The 17,746-nt window shown below is 38.1% G+C and overlaps 1 protein-coding gene across 6 annotated transcripts in view; it reads right to left on the bottom strand.

The window, feature by feature from the left end:
- The window catches only part of LOC149316917 (calmodulin-regulated spectrin-associated protein 2-like), a 107,997-nt gene that overhangs the window by 34,576 nt on the left and 55,675 nt on the right, over nt 1-17,746 (bottom strand). For 3 of the 6 annotated variants that reach the window (XM_089516511.1, XM_089516513.1, XM_089516514.1), the window contains 3 exons: nt 14,426-14,458; nt 9,712-9,853; nt 7,007-7,146 (listed from right to left, as the gene is read on the bottom strand). In XM_089516511.1, coding sequence (XP_089372637.1) covers nt 7,007-7,146; nt 9,712-9,853; nt 14,426-14,458 — 315 coding nt within the window. The remainder of the gene's footprint in view (nt 1-7,006; nt 7,147-9,711; nt 9,854-14,425; nt 14,459-17,746) is intronic. The other 3 variants (XM_089516512.1, XM_089516516.1, XM_089516515.1) reach the window with 1 other exon arrangement.

The raw sequence follows: 17,746 nt of genomic DNA, 5'->3' as shown, positions 1-17,746 counted from the left end.
GTGACTGCCCAGATATTGTTGGGACTGCAATTCCCATGAGTTATAGCTAGCAGAGCCAGTGGTGAGGGGTGCAGTTCAGCAACATCTCTCTTCAAAGCAGCCACCCTCATTCAGAGAAGGCGACTCATGCACTGGAACGCGTTTACAAAGGTGGACTGGTTTTCTGGCTTGGGTTTATATAATGTACCTAAAACATATGAGGCAGTGGGAAGGGAAAAACAAACAGAATTCTGTGAACTATACAGACAGGCCTGGCTCACAGAAAATGCCAGAATATTATTTTACATACAGCCACCCTCAACCATCCATCCATTCATCATTTTCTCCCCAAGCATGGCCAAATGGGTGATCAGAAGAATTCATTTCTGTTTTCAACTAAATGAGGTTCCTGAACAAATAGTGGTTATGGCTTTGGGTATGGAGAACTCTATGGAGAACCTGCAAGAATGCACACACTGACCTACAAGTTCATCATCCCTGACCAGAGCGTTCTCTGAAGATGCCAGCCACAGAAGCTGGTGAAACATCAGGAATAAACTCTTCCAGAACACAGCCACATAGCCCAAAACCCCCTCAAAAAACTATGAATTCTGCATGTGAAAGCCTTTGACTTCACACTAGAGCAATTGTACTCAAGCTTTTTACCCTTGGGACCCCCTCTCTTTACGTCTACATGTAGACGTTGTTCCTCCATCCCTCAATGTAGTGTATGAATAAGAATATTTTGTTTATTTTGTGCATATTTTAATCCAAACATTCATGTATATTCATATTTTAATATTTTATAAAGAAATAACTTTGTTAAAATCAGAACAGTTTTATTTAAATAAATTCAATATTTAACTCAACACATGTGTAAATTTTACACATAAAAAGTTTAGGAAGAGGAGACCTCAATATAAAGAAATAGTTTCAGTTAAACTATGGGGGAAATACACACTGGTTCCTTATCAGACATTTCAAATTAACAAACCACATTCAGCATGGGGTAAATAAATGAAGAGATTTATAGAAATCTGATATAGTGGGCAAGGGGAATCCCTACTGGAAAAAGTGGCTTGTTTTGTTATGTTGAGACAATACGACATTGCAAAGTCAGAAATTATTTAATGTACCAATTTTATTATATCTTAATTTCTTACATTAGTTTTGTAGGGGATCTGTGGGTCCACTACCACAGTAACCTCAGTCTGGATCTGAGTCAAGGGAGTTGGAATCTTAGTTTTGTGAGCCAGCATAATGTAGAGATTTGAGTGTCGGACTATGACTCTAGAGATTAGGGTTCAATTTCTAGCTTGGCTGTGAAACCGACTGGGTGACTTCCAAATGCTCTTGGCCTCGTGGGAAGGCAATGGCAAACTGCGTCTGAACAAATCTTGCCAAGAAATCCCCATGATAGGTTCACCTTCGAATCATCATAAGTCGGATGCAACTTGAAGTCACACAACAACTACAATCACAACTACAATGAACTGTGGTAGCTTAGCTGTGAAATTAATGTATTTTAAAAACTGACAAGATCAAAGATTTTCAAAGCAGAAGAGATACTATGTAAAACAATATATGAACAGCCTGTTACTTATGAACATACAAAGAGCTCTTTTAGTGAGGATGACAGAAGGGAGTTCAGTAAAGACTGTTGGTCTTGAAAGGCTTTGCACTCTTATAAAACAGTCCCAGGTAAACTCATTCAATCACGTTTCAAACCTTGAATTTCCACCTGATCACAAAAAGTCCTTCAAATATCTATGTAGCACAGGGGTGGGCAAAGTGCAGCGGGTGGGCCACATGCAACCTACCAGATGTAAACACCTCTCACCTAGCCAATGGAGTTCCTCTGCAAAAATTTACAGATTTTCGCTACTTGAAATAGTTAGCATTGCTTGTCACACTTCGGTGTAAACAATCCTCTGCTTACAGCTGCAACCAAGACAATTCCATACCTTCCCACCCCTAGCCTTAGTTTCTGCTTACCTTCCTCACTGGCCATTCTCTTTCAGTTCCCAGCAGCAATCTTGTTGGTCCCTCCAAATGCTGCCACCCCTCCTTCCAACCTCTCTTGCTTGAATCCCTATTTTAAATCCTCCGTGCAAGAAATCTTGTTGGTATTTCCAAACATTCCCACCCCTCCTACCCAAAAAGATAATAGCCAGATTTAAAAAACATTTTTTTAAAGTGTGACCCCTGAGTACTGCCATATGCCTGAATGTGGCCCCTTATTCCCACTGCAATTGCCTACTCCTGATGTAGTAACAACAACAAAAACTCATCCTGATGGGACAAAAGCACCAGGACTGAAACTTCATGTCAAATATAGTTGTCCCTCTATATTCGCTAGGGTTAGGGGAACAAGACCCCCGTGAATATGGAAAAAACGCAAATAACAAAAACACTGTTTTTACCTGAGAGGACACCTCTCTAGGAATCTCTAGGTCCTCCAGTGCAACTCTGTGGTCAATGTCCAACATACACTGACCATAGAATGGCACTGGAGTAGCTACAAATGGTCTTTCAGTGCAACTTTTAGTTAAAGTTGACCACAGAGTTGCACTGGAGGACCTAGACAGTCCTAGAGAGAACATATTAATGAAATCCGTGAATAATCAAATCCACAAATATCAAAGCTGCAAATATGGAGGGATGACTGTATAACCCTTTTTATAAACAACTTCAATTGAGTGTTCAACTACCTTCAACTTCCTAGAAACAACTTCAATTAAAACAGAGGTGGACAACTTTGGTGGGGCTAGGGCCACACCAGATTCAGGTATGGGGGGAAAAAAACCTGCACACAGAAAAGAGAAAGAAAGCTAGTTTTTTTTTTTTTGGGGGGGGGGTGACTTTGAATTTTTTATTGAATATTTTAAAAATATGTATTCGGGGCCCCCTCCCCTCCAGTTAAGTAAAATAATCCAGTAATGGGAAAACATTCCTGGAATGAGGGGAGGGATGAGGTGGCTCCATAGGGTTAGGAGGGTGCGAAAAAAATCTTTAGAGCCTGCCTGATGTACATAGCCACACTTCACCCAGCTCTGAATTAACCCTGTCACAGGAAAACATGAGAGAAAGATGCCACCACTCAGAAATGAACACCCAAACTCAAAATGTCAAGCATGAACATACTGATACCGTATTCATCAAGAAAGCTAAAACACAAGCATTTATAGTCCTCCCAAGCACATACATATACAAATACATGCCTTTCAAAGAAGTCAGAGCAATGTATTTATTTAGATGCAACCATGCCTGCATATTCTTGAATGTCTTTGTACAAAAAGGTAATAGCAATACTATGAAAATCAAGGTAAAGTTAATCATTTTACTGCAGAACTTTCCAGGTCTCAGCAGAAAAATCAAAGCAAGCCCTATCAGAATGTTTCGTGGAAGGGGAACATGCAACCTGCAGCCATAGTGCTGCTGACTGACACTCAGCAGATTTGCACATGGTTAAGATGATGTCTGTGCAGCTGAACTTTCTACTTTCACCCCTAAACAGAGTGCCTTATTGAAGCATTATAAACTTTTGAAATTTGGGAAGGCTTAACCATTAGTTTGTGGCACTGCATCTGAAGAGGCTTTTTAAAAAAAGACCCAATATACCATTGTATATCCTGAATTCAGAAAAAGCACTGGATTAGAGCCACTGTGAGTAGCTGCTGATTTAAAATTTGACTCTATTCTTCTCTACAGGGACAAAACCATGTCTGTAAGGATTTGGCCTTTCTGTCAAAAAGAAAGGTTGGAATACTGCAAGAGGAGAAGCACAGCAGCAACGGATGAGATGACCTAATTATGCAGAAAGCTGGTTATAGACTAAACCCACTGGATATGCTGACATCATGAATAAAAATGCTACACTGAAGGTAAAAAATCGCATGAATTAATAGTGTAAAGATATTTAATTTAAGGATAGATTTTCCTTTACTATATACGCTGGTGAGGGGGGATTTGCTAGGGAGGAGTCAAGTCTTCCTCATTTCTCTAAAATGATAAAATATTACAATCACAAAAGTATAAAAGGAAACTATGGATATAAGGACTGTCCTATACTCTCATCTGACCGATACACTGGGAATGGGAACTGTGTACCTCACAGAATATGTGGCTCACCAAAGCATCCTGTATTGCTCATTAAAAATGGGCAGCCATGGCCCCTGGAAGCTTCTGGTGTGCAGCTGGATATACAGTGGCTATTTTGAGCCCCCTAAGTCTGTTTCTGGTTCAAATGAGACTGTAATCAAAAGGGGGGGGGGGTTGTCTATGCTTGCTAATTTTGGGGGTAGGTGGCAGATGAGGGCTCCAGATTCTTGGCAGCTGTCCACTCTTGATCTAACCCAACATTATTTAATTACTGAATATCATTCTTTTTTTCTGGACATGAGCTCCAACATAGGTTACCACAAGGTCAAAACAAGAAAAACCTGATAATAAAAAGGATAAAACACAATTAAAGAAGATGTCATATTAAAACACCATTAATTTAAAAAGTAAAACAAAATCATTTTAAAACATTACAATAAAGATAAAATACAGCAAGCTGCCTATAAAATGATGTTTCTGCAAAAAACAAATAATCAATTGCCTGTTTCAATAAATGGATCTGTTTCCTGTTAACCTGTGGACAGTGAAGAGGTGAGATGCTGAACTGGAGTGTTCCTGAAGGCATGGCATGTGATTCACTACTGACCTATGGCCCATGTCAAAACTTTTCTACAGACCTGATGTCAACTCTCTATAAACAAAACATGCAACCAGTTCTCAAGTTCAGAAATACCAAACTCCCAAGCACTGACCTCCCTTTACTCTCTCATCCATCCAGCCTTTAGGGTGAGTACAAACAGTTACGGCTGCTGGAATTTTTAAAAGTTCTTTGGCACTGTTTTCGTTTTCTTCATCCCTTAGATGCTTTGTTACATGCCCCTAGGTTTTACTTGACTTATCCACAGGCCATATAAAAATCCATAATTTTGGCCCCCAAACAGGCCGGGTTATAGCTGATTATATATGGTAATTCCCTTGGGTTGTTCTATTTACTCATCTTTCTTAAAGTCAAACATTGTACTAGGCATCTATTTTGTCTCTGCATTTAGTTACATATACCCTTCTTATAAGCCCATATATTAGGGTACCATTATATAGTGGGCCCTTGGTATCTGTTGAGATTTGGTTTCAGGACCTCCCACGGATACCAAAATCCATGGATGCTCAAGTCCTATTAAATACAATTCCACAGCAAAATTGTGTCCCTTATATAAAGATTGCTATATATATATATATATATATATATATATATATATATATTTCAATCCATGGATGATTGAATCCATGGATAAAGAATCCACAGAAGGCCACCTGTAGTTACAGTGAGCAGAAATCTCAATTTTCTGGAAAATGACATTCCTTGCAATGTATGCTCCTCTCTGTCCTTTTTCTTCATGTTAACCTACAAAGGCAAACCAGCCAGACATTATGTCACCTATACAAATATTTATACTGCCACTATATAGAACTGTGTGTTTCATATCACAGAATTTGTACCTAAAGCTGCTCCGCCCCCCCCCCCCCGGCCCCAGTTTATTTCATTTATATTGCCATACAAATTCATTATAACCTATCAAAAATAAGGAAGTTATACAGATTTTTTTTCTTGTCATGAATGCTCCATCATTGATAAAATTTGAGCAGAGGTCTTTTAAACTAAAAGGCTATTATTGACATTAGAAGAAACAGCAGGTGTATGTTATGCAGCTGAAGCCTGCATTTTCTTTGCATATTATAAATTAATCATTATGCAGCAACAGATGTAGCACTCTCTTCCCACGAATCATAAGAAGCAGCTTCTGAAAGTAGGTAAAAATAGCACTACTAAGAAAGAAAATTACTGTCATTCCTCAAAGTCCATGGTTTACATGTGACAACAAACCAAGGCTTCACTTTCATATGCTCTCCTCTCTGTGAAAATTCTCTGCTTTCTGTCATGGTCTGCTGCCACACTGCAGAATTAATGCAGTTTGACACTGCTTTAAACATAATGGCCCAGTTCTATGGAATCCTCTGATTGTTTAACCCCTCTCCAAAATTAGCTGCAACCGGGGTTCTTTGGTGCTTCCTCACTGCAGCAGAGAAACAGCCTCTGTCCACTGCTGGGAAAAGAACCACCATCGACCTGAGGAGCCTCAAAGTTTTACCCTCGATTTATCCACAGGTCATATCAAAATCCATAACTTTGGCCTCAAACCCCTAGACTTATACATGAGATCGACTTATAGATGATATATACAATAATTAAAACCTGTAAAACACATTTAAAAACAGGCTAGTTAGCATATCTTAAATTAATTTCAATGGAAATTCAATGCCTTTGAATTAAATTTGCAATGTATAGGAGAAATAAAATATTTTCAGTTTATAACATGCTAAAAATCAGGTCTGAAATCCTTTTAGTCCTCACTAGAATAATTGAATCAATGGGATTTGGCAAGGCATTGACTCACCATTCAACAACTGAAAGAACGGGTCTACTCTAGTTGGGTCTAACCAACAAGATGTCAACCCAATTTATTATTTTTTCATTAACAATGTCCAGCAAGTGTAATTCACAGAAAGTAAACCTTTCTAAATTGCAAACAACTGTAACTCAGATACCAGAAATAGTGACATAAACCAGGAGGAAAGAATGACATGAACCAGAAAATGAAGCACATTTTGACAAGGTTATTGGTCAAGGAAATCATCTCCTGAGAATATATAAAGCATATCCATATGTTTGTGTATATATATACACACAAATGAAGAGTAAACCTAAACCACTACTGACATGTCAGAATCTTCCACGTGTTCCAATGAAAGTAAATGCAAAATGATAAGGATGATGCATACTTCTAGCAGTATCCATAACCCTGTCTATGGAATAAACAGCACATGGGAACATGAAGCTATTGCAAGAGGTGTACATATCCCTTCCTGTGGAGAATCAAACAAAGACATTGCAACATTTTTTTGTTACCTTTACTGAAGAAGCAGCATAGAGCATATCTTCAAGTGTGAAATGACAACATCGATTCAAGTACTCCTGACAAAATTCCTGTATCAGTTGCAGATTATACAAGCTGTCAGCCAAAGACATGGTTTCCTTTAAACAGATATCTATAAAATGATGAAAAAGAAAATGTAGGTACTGGATTAATCTGACCCAACACCCCTCTCTGCAGTATTTTATATTTATTTTTAAGCAGTCAGCCTTGACAGGAAAGAGAATATGGAACTCAAATTCAGACCCAATGGTTCAGCATGAAAGAAATCTCCTGTTTTTAGGAGTACAGAAATAAGGAAACACTGCAAATCATTTTACAATTGGCCCTCTGTTTTTGCGGGGGATCTGTTTGGGACCCCTCTGCAAAAATTGAGGCTTATGTATATTCAAGCCCACAGACTTGAGTGGGGCATGCCCCCATGCGTGTGCCCCGTGCGCATGCACCATTGAAAATAGCGGAGGTCACCCGTCCACAGATATTCAAGGTCATGAATCTCTTATCCACGAGTTAGAAGGGGCGACTGTAATGCATATCACAGATCATTTTGCTTGTTGCCCAAACCCATTCTGGATTGTATTAGCCCAGTCATTGCAACCTCCCTCTAAAATATATCAAAATTAATCTTTCAATATAACCAACTGTTACATAGTATAAAAACATGCTAAAATGTTACCCAGTACAACTCTGCCCACCAGGGTATCTCAATACTCATTCTTATTAGATGTCTGTGTACTAGAATCATTTCACACAGCAAGAAGCCAAAAATTATGGCATCACAAACCATGATGTGCTTACTTATACATGGCGTCCCTTCACTCTTCCCTTCATTGGCTAATGAAATCAGAAGGCAGTATCTTCATGACGCATCCAAAGCCCAAGGTTATGATTATGAACTCATAAACAAACCACAATTACAAACCAAGATCAAATTCTGGTCTAAAACTGTATGCAATCCTTGGCTTCTTTGGATAAAATTAGCTGTAATCCTAGGTTTGGAGGCCAAATGAAGCTATCACACTGATTTCCTAAACTGTTCATGTGAAAGTAAAAACGAATGGATATAATTGATCAAGTAGCAGATAATTCACATTGTAATTTTACTAATCCATAGATTTTGGCTTATCATTATGCACAAATATAATCACAGTAGATATGTTTGGCTGTCATAATAAACCATCCAGTTGAGAAGAAGCTCCAATGAAACTTCATCTTATGTACTCTTCCATACCTTTTCCTCCTCAAGTAGCAGTGAAAAGTTTAAAAGCATTCACTTCTGTTTATGACTAGCTGACATTTAGCATTATGTCAGAAATGTGGTTAATCTTAATTATGATTTTCTAAAAAGAAACCAGTTTCATTACTTTTAAAAAAAACTACGATGAACAAAAATGTACCAGGTTCAGATAAAATGAAGAGAAACAGATACAAAAATTCACCACAAGGGTAGAGGAAAGTCTACAGAGAGAAAGTTCACTACTGCCCATTTCTCATCATGATAAGACATGATTTATTGTAATGTTTAATCACAGTTAATAACATATCTATACCCATTCTGGAACTGACTTTTCTTAGTATATTAAAATTTTATACCCAAATGTTTTTATTAACTCATTTGTCCAGACTAACTGGCCTGGGCCCTATCCATACAGGTCAAATAACACATACTCCCCTTGTCTTCATATTGATCAGTCTGGACAATGCAGGACCCAATCTCTGGTTCTAGTGTAAACTATCTGGATGACGTATGGCCACTTAAGTACTGAACCTGTGGTAAACCATCCTTAATATGGATTTTAAAAATCACCTTTTGCTCTAGATCTTCCCAGAACGATGCTGAAAACATGTTTCCAATGTATCCCACTGTGCCATCTGCCACTGGCAGCAGTACAAATTGCCCCCTCTGAAGTCAGAATGATGGTCCCAGCCATGCGATCAATGCTGGGCTCATTTTCAGCCTCAGGGGGTGCAACTTGTGCTGCCACCATCAGCTGATGGCACAGAGGGACACATTGTAAACAACTGTCTCACATTGCTCTGGAGAGCCCAGTTAATGGGGGGACTTTGAGGTAGCTTCATGGCCATAATACACTGGAATATTCTGGCCTATGCGAACACAGCCCTGGTGTAGGTCATTATTTATGGCTTTGTAAACAATGTAAAGGAAATGGGGGACTGAATGGCTGGGATTGTGGTGAGGACAAAGGTGGCCATGCTTAGGTGGAGGAAGACAGACAGGCACCTGAGTGTTAACTATCGGAAAGGAATGCCAGCTGTTCTGCTGCCAGTGTAGAGGTAGTGGATACCTCTGTGCATCTGTTAAGAGAAAGAACCAACTAACTGCAGCTCAGTTTAACATCCCACTAGTATTCTGGCCAGAGCATGTATGCTGGGGCTGAGTGCATCTCTGACACTCCTCCCTTGCCTTCCCCACATCACCCAACAGTTTTAGCACAATGATTCTGGATGTCAGGATCCTGAAAGAAGGAATTCTGTCTCAGCATTGTTTAAGAAAACTAAGAAAATAAGAAAGAATCAAATTAAAATGCACCGTTACTCTCAGATCTTCTGAAAAGTTCCTTTTTTGGACTACAACTCCCAAAGGCCTCTAGCCACCAAGGTCTCTGATTATTCTCTTATAAGCAATGGTATTAACATTAAGCAGATAAATTGTTCTCACCTTCCAATCGGACTACATCTGGGCAGTAAAAATGAATCAGGGCAGCTAAAGCACAGCCATCTGTACCGTCCTTCAGCAGATTTTCCACCAGTGGAATACAGGGCAGCTGCTTAAGCAGAGCTTGTTCCTTCCTGTATCGAGCCTGTTGTGTAAAAAGAGGAGGGGTAAGTCCTAACAGACACACATTCAGAAACATATGAAACATATGCAGGAACAGATTTAAACTGCATATTGTAAAAATCCCATAGCACGAGAGATTGAGAGAGAGAGAGAGATTGCTTCCAAATCAGACATTTTTTATTATTATTTCTATACAGATTTAGACACAGAAGCAAAACATAGCTTCCTGTTAAAAGGAAAACCCACCACCAACTCCCTTTGGAACTATGCCAGTTTTTAATCAGCCACACACAGAACTATATGTATTTTAATTTCAACCAGTTGAAAACAAGCTCTATTTTAATCCATCAATATGGAATCAACAATCACACAGTACTCAAGAAAGTAAAGAACAATGCCAAGCTTCCAAGGAAATAAGCAATTAGGAAAATGGAAGGAAAAATGGTTGTGACTCAACAACTACTGCCTAAACTAAAGAAAAATGGCACTAGTTCCTACCACCACCTGAGATGATAAACTACTGATCATCTTCTTTGCATGTTGTGAGTTCAGGAAACTCGCCTGTTCATTCACTATTACTGTATATATAATATCATTTACAATAGTAAATTTTGACAGATATATCAAATGCTGGAGGAATGGCAGATAGCAACAACAGAATTAATGCCTCCCCTTCCCAGTTCAGCCCACTTTGCACCCCCAAAATCAGCTCTAGAGAGCTGGAAAACCCTCTGGAGACTGGTTTTCAGAAAGTGGAAAGGGCTGCTGTGGGGAGGGGGAGAAAGTTCTGTTGCAACCACTAGCAGATTGCTGGGCTTAAAGTAATGTTTCTTTTTATTTTTGAAAATGCAATGTTTAATTCAAAATGAAATTAGATGTTTCCAGTCTCTTCCTTAGGCCCATATTGGAAGAAAGGGGGAGAGAGGAGAGGAGAGAGGTGTTTGTCTTCAGGGTTGCTAGTCCCCCCCCCCCCTTCATGATGTTTAAATTGGGACACTGCAGAATCCCTAACATATATTTATTAAATATACCATTAACAGCATCCCAGTTTTTGAATATAACTCTCTATCAGATAGTACAACCTAGTAAAATACAAAATATTGAACTAAAACATGTGAAAAGGGATACTTGATGGCTGTCATTGTCTAAATAATTCCCCTTTGTCAGAATGACTTTTTTATTTGGGGGAGGAACACAATGTTCCCATCTATTTCACAAGCACAGCAATATATGCCCACAATATTGTATTTGGCCATTCAAGTTCTCCTTGGACTAAGCTGGGCTTTTTTACTTCTTTATTTTAGCTGTTGTTACCAGACGTTGGAAGTCTAAGGAAGTCTAATATTATATCTGAACTTTCTCCTACACATTAAATGGAATTGGAAAGAGCCTTTATCACTTGTCCAAACCCATCATCATTCAACTTCTTTCTCTCAAGATAATAAAACCAAGTGCGACATCGTCCATCACTCTAGGTAGACAATTTGTAGTTCTCCAGATGTTATTAGATTACAACTCCCATCAGCCCTAGCTAGGATAGTCAAAACAGCACAGGTGGATTTGCAATCCAATAACATTCTGAGGGACAGAAGCTTTTCACCCCTCCTACCAGTGTTGAAACAGATCTGCATTTAATTTGGGTTATTTTGACTTACAATGTTGTAGTAAGCAAAAGAAAAAGATGGCATAAGAGACATTCTGAATTATAGAAAAGAATAGGAAAGAGATAAGATTTAAAAGAAGATCACAGTAGGGATGTAATTTTTTACTAATTTTGTTCTTGAAGGAAGAAATGAGTAGTTTTAGCAAATTTCTTCCCACAACAAAAAAGTCATTGAAAATTCCAAAGTCTCTGAAGACTTTTTGCAGTTTGGTACTTATTCTGCACAAAATGTACGCACAGGTTTTTTCCTGTGTGGAAATAGCATTTTTTTCTGCAGAAAATGCTATAGTTGGGGAGTTATTCTGTGCAAAGTAAGTCCTGAACTGTAAAGATTTTCATCACTTTGAGTTTGTCCTTGTCACAGTTTCTGACATTCAGTTCAGTTCATTTTTATTACAGTCACAGACCAGCACCGGTAAAAAGGGGATACAAAATAAAAGAAGAAAAAACAAGGTAAAAACACAGGCTGACACTCAAGAAACATGTTTTTAACCATTTCTTAAAATATTTTAAAATGTTCTTTCCATCCCTGGATCAAAAGACTTACCCTAACAAAGATTACATTGTAAAAGGAAAATGAAGAATATAATCATTTGTACATCATCCTAACTAACAATATTGTCAAGACTAATTTACCAATCCCCCCTTCCTTTTACTTTAAGATAAAGGAATTTACAATGTGGGCATATATTTCTATTACACAGACATTAATTGCTCACTGTGAAAGCTGATGAACTGCAAAACATAGAACCCCAATATATATTTGTGGATACACCTTTTTTAAAACAATACATCAGTAACTCAGAACTACAGTACAGGATCTGAAGAAGGCTAAAGCAACCCCAAAGTATGTTTCTGATTTGCTACCCTGTTCACCAATACCAGGCATGTGTCTGCTTTAACCACTAGGAAAAAAAACTGGTTTATCCACTGGAAAAAACTAATATGACACCAGGCCAGGGGTCTTCTTTTTATCTCCTCAACCTCATCCAAATAAAGTCTACTAAATGCAAAGATCCAGTAAGCTTTTGGTTCTAGTATTTAAAGTGCTGCACTTTAACCTCCCCCACTATTTGGAAGCTCAGCTAACATAGTATGTACCATCTAGAAATTTAAGAGCTGCAGACAAAGGGTTATTGGTGGTTCCACCAACACATATGGCTCTGTCAAGGCTGCAAGCTTTTAAGGATGTGACTTCGCATTTATGGAACAGTCTTCCTTTACACCTCCAGCAAGAGGAAGATCTTACTCGCTTTTGTAAAGGGTTGAAGACCTTCCTCTTCGATTCACCGGATTGAATTGCTGAGCGTCTTAAGGGACCTGAGATGGATAGCAACTGGATTTTGTTTGTTTTTGCTTTTAGCATATTAGTATATTATTTTAGGAATTTATGATTTTATGGTTTTTTGTTTTATCATTCATTTTTGTTTGTATATGTTCTAATGTACCACCGTTTGGTGAAAAAGGTGTTATAAATAAACATCATTATTTTTATTATTAAACTGTATTAAATGCAAGGATCTATTAGATGCAAAACTAATAAAACTAGATAAATGCGAAGTTTTACTAGTTTTAAAAGAAATTCCTCAGGATTTTCTCACTAAAACTAAGGCCCTGTACAAACGGGCAGGAAGGAGTGGTGAGACGCCATCCCTTTCTGTCCCAGATTGGTGCTGCAACACCGATCTGGCCTCCACAGAGAACAAAAAGGAGTCCGTTTTCCAGCTCCTTTTTGTGCCTGCGAAAAGGCACCACACACGCTGCCAGGCAGATTGATCATGCCCCTTTGGTGCAGCGTTGTTTGGGCACTGCACCAAAGGAACGTCCTCATTGTGCATGCTGTCTGAATGGCTGCACGCCAAGATGGTGCCTGGGCAGCGCTTTCTGCCCATCTGTACTGCATGGATGGTAAACTACCCTTTGTGTTCTTACCTCCCCTTCAGATTTTAGGAAAATATATCCAATGCTTCATATTTTTACTTTAAGACAAGCCATTCAGGCAGAAAGCACACTGTTTTTAAGGGGAAATTATACTCCTGGAATCATAATTTCCTTCTTGCTTTGTTCTAAGCAAAAATGTTGAGTTTTGGACAACTGGAGGTAGCAATAAAGGAATCTGAGTGAATAGTCCCCAAAACCGGTTGAAGTTTCCTATCCTTGCTTTATATGGACTCACCACATAGGTACTGTTCTATCAGTGGATAAATCATTAGCTAACAGGATAATTGTAAACCTAAAGACAATATTGATCATTATGTGTAACACAAATTGGTTTTTTTTTAACTTTTACTTTTTATCACTGCCTCAAACACTTAACTAGTATATACGGTACAATTCTATTTATTAAATTATTAACAAAACTATTTATTTGGAATACATAAATGAGTTCTGTACCACATACAGTACAACTTGAGTATGTCTTATCTGAAATGCTTGGGAACATAATCTACAGCACTTGAGCAGAGCAGTGGAGGGATAGGAATGCTTGGAGATGTCTCATCCATGGGGATACCATGAGTTGGGTTTGACTTGAGGTTAGTTAACAACAATAACACATGAGTTATTCCTATTTGTATTAAATAGGGATTTGCCTGTGAGTATTGTTACAGACATATTATGCCCTGGTTAAACCCCCTTCAAATGAATTCCACATTACACATACTAAATGCACACTTAGATTGCACATATTATATGCACACACTTATGGATGCATACACATTAACAATATAATATGTCAGCTAATTTGGACTTCATCAGAATGCAAACTACAGTGCTCCAGATTATCATAAGAGACCTCTGGACAGGAATCTACTGAAAAGTATGGAAGGAGGAAAGAAGAGAGATGTAAATGATTCATTAGACAAGCATGACATGGGCAGACGCATTGAGAAAATATAACTGCATTGAAGTGAAGCGTTTGAGAAAACTTACAGGAACCAGTTTCCAAAACCATTTGGAGGGAGACTTCAGAGGAAGCAGCAGGGAGGAAACAGAGCAAAAATCAAAGTAAAAGTAAGCATTTTGACCAATTTTCTTCCTTCATGGTATTTTCAGTTTTATGCAAAAGTAACTATATTTAACTGCATTGTGTTAATACTTCCACCATGTTCATTCATTACAAAGAAGTTATTAATATGAGGATGTTGTGAAAAGAATGACTTATATTTTGCACTTTTCAGCATATTTTAACAGAATAATTATCACTCAGAGATAAAAATTTACATAATCACTGCCTTTTATTACCAGAATAGTAACACTGTTATTTCTAATCATTTTCTAAGTTAGTAATTAGCTGAATATTAGAATTAATAAGATTAGGTAATCTAAGGTCCAAAACTGCAGAGACAATCCAGTCTGAGACCACTTTAATTGCCCTGGCTCATTCCTAGGGAATTCTGGGAATTGTAGTTTGCTTGTGGCACCAGAGCTCTCTGACAGAGAAGGCTAAATGTCTCACAAAACTACAGTTCCCAGAATTCCCTAGCATTGAGCCAGGGCAGTTAAAGTTGTCTCAAACTGGATTATTTCTGCAGTGTGTTTTGGACATAATTGAAGTAACAGAAAGAAGGAGTAATGTAGAATCACGACATTGCATGCAGCTATGCACACCTTTTATAGCAGTTCCTGATCACAACAAAACTGTAATTGTTCAATCTAATGCCAGAAATACACTTCATTAACCTATTAAATGCACTTTTAATGAACACATTGAAAATAATGAAGATAAAACTAGTAGTTTGCAATAACAAAATACCATCCTAAACTACACTCTGGGCAACACTATGAAATGTGGAGAAGAGCATTTGTACTAAACCTGTGGAGAGGAACCAGTTACACTCCAGATGTTGCTGAGCTATACCTCCCATCACCTGAGCACTAGTTGGGCCCGATGTGAGCCGGCTGGGCCTGATGTGAGCTGGAATCCATCATAAGCATGAAGGCCATACACCACCATCACCACCCCACTCCTGTGCTAAACTTTCAGAATAAGCACTGGTAGTAGAAGCTGTACAATATCAGCCATCGTCACCAGCCCTGTAAGGAATCTATTATGTCTGGATGAAAGACTTTGACGTGTTTCAGAACTTTTGCTCTCATTGTACATCCAGGCTATGACAAACGTGACATATCAGGTAGGGATCACCTCAAAGTATTCCTTGCCTAAGAAAACACAATGAAATTCATGAGGTTGCCATAAGTCAACAGGTAACTTGTAGGCATAAACATATGCACACAGAAGGATCATGTACCCAGAATTAAGGTTCATCAGCACATCTTGTGGGCACCAGGTTGAGACACTCTTATGAATGCAACAAAGACAATGGCTTCATAGCACACTACATATATTAATACAAGAGTCCTCACTACTGTGACAAAATGAATCTTCTTACCCAAGGAACTGACTTTGGGTAAGAAGATGTATGACTTTCACATGTCAGCACTAACTAACTAATGTAAACATCTGAAAAACCTGTACTTCTGGACCAGCCCTTTGAAAATTTAGGACAAGGGATATGATTTGGATCCTTCTGGGTTCTAGTACATTCCATCCCATTCCCGCAACTGTGTATATATGCTTTATACCCAAGCATTTATTATCATTCTGTGAGCATTTAAAGAAGTGGGTTTATATAGACAAAAGCTCATGTAAAAATAATATCAGGTATCTTAAAGCTGCTGCTACATTACTTTTTCCTCTTCCCCAACCTTCCTCTTTCATATGGCACCATGGGACTCCTTTTTCTGTAAACTCCAAAGGCTGGTGGAAAATGCCATTTAAATTATAGGGTTTGAGAAGGAATTGTGTTGCTGTGTGCCTTCATATAATTTCTGACTTATGGCAGCCTGAAGTGAACCTATCACAGAACTTGCATAGATATAAAAATGGTCATTGCTATTTCCTTTGTCAAATTTTTTAGCAACTATGGGGGAACATCAACAATACTGACACTGGTGCTAAGCTATTCATAATTGAAATAATCAAAGTAATAACCAACACTGTTTTATGGTGGACTATCTGCTTTCAGATTACCACAGAAAGCATGTTTGAAGGTTTTTCCACACTGAGCAGAGATAAGAAGTTGTAACTCCAGATGAAGGTTAAATGCATAATAAATAACAGTATGTGTATTTATGTGCAAGGAAGGGGAAGGAATAAACTGATGTGATTTAGTCCACTAGTATTCCTTACTCTGACCCAATTCTAAGTCAGTTAATTACAATCTCCAATGAAGCAAATAATTTAGTTCCCCTGGACAAAATAGCAAACCAATGGGGGGAAGGGACAAAAAGGGAGAGCAAAGTCATCAGAAGTGACAGCTGTAATTATGTGCCTATGTTAGCAACTTCAGGAGAAACTAGTGCAGAAAAATATTTCTAATGGATTCCCAGCTGCAAATGGCACAACATAGGAGATAGCAAGGAAGCAGGGAACATAGCATACTTTGTTATGGACTACAATGAACTGGATATTTTTTTTTTCAGGTGGGGTAACAAAAGAATAGAGTTCTCTTAAGGCTGAAGATTTTTTCAAACTAGCAGCATAGTGCAATCTGAAGGCAATAGATATTGCCAATCAATGCTAAGTAGATATTAGACACTTGGACTAACAGTAGCACAGAGAACACAGTCTATTGTCAAAATTAGGGATAAGGGCTTGTGAAGAGATAGTACACTAATGTTTGGTATTTACAATAGCTGCTGTCATTTTCATATTTGCACTGTGACTAGGCAATCATAACTCATTGTAATAAATTAAATTTTGCTTCACTTGCTATTTCAGAGATAACTTTTTGCACCACTCCCCACAAACAGATTCTTCTCCATTTCCAGGGAATATGGAGAAAATTTACTGATTTAATTAAAAGAACAATTTTTCTACCCAAAACTAGAGAAGCCATGGTACAACTACAATTATGTAAAAATATAGCTGGACAACTACATTAGTAAGTAGCTGGAACCAGGAAACAATAAATCTATACCACACTGCAATCCCAACAGAATATTCTGAGAGGAAGATAAAGTTCCTGATGGCAAAATATGACCTCTATGCTCATTAATTTTTAGTATACTATGATAACAATATGATAGTATATTGTACTGATGGAATACAAGCTGATGCAAGATTCTCCAGTTCAGTCCATCTTGTTTGGAATAGCGTGAGAAGAGTTTTCCTTTAGTGGCAGGTTCACATTGACATAATCAGTAGGCTCAGATGTATTACTGCATATTGCTCTTAATACTCAATATTCT

Source organism: Sceloporus occidentalis, unplaced genomic scaffold (assembly GCF_023333645.1).
Source record: "Sceloporus occidentalis isolate IW3139 unplaced genomic scaffold, rSceOcc1.0.p SCAF_3, whole genome shotgun sequence".
Classification (NCBI taxonomy): domain Eukaryota; kingdom Metazoa; phylum Chordata; class Lepidosauria; order Squamata; family Phrynosomatidae; genus Sceloporus; species Sceloporus occidentalis.
The sequence above is the reverse complement of the archived record's forward strand: the minus strand, read 5'-3'. Positions and strand labels throughout refer to the sequence as shown.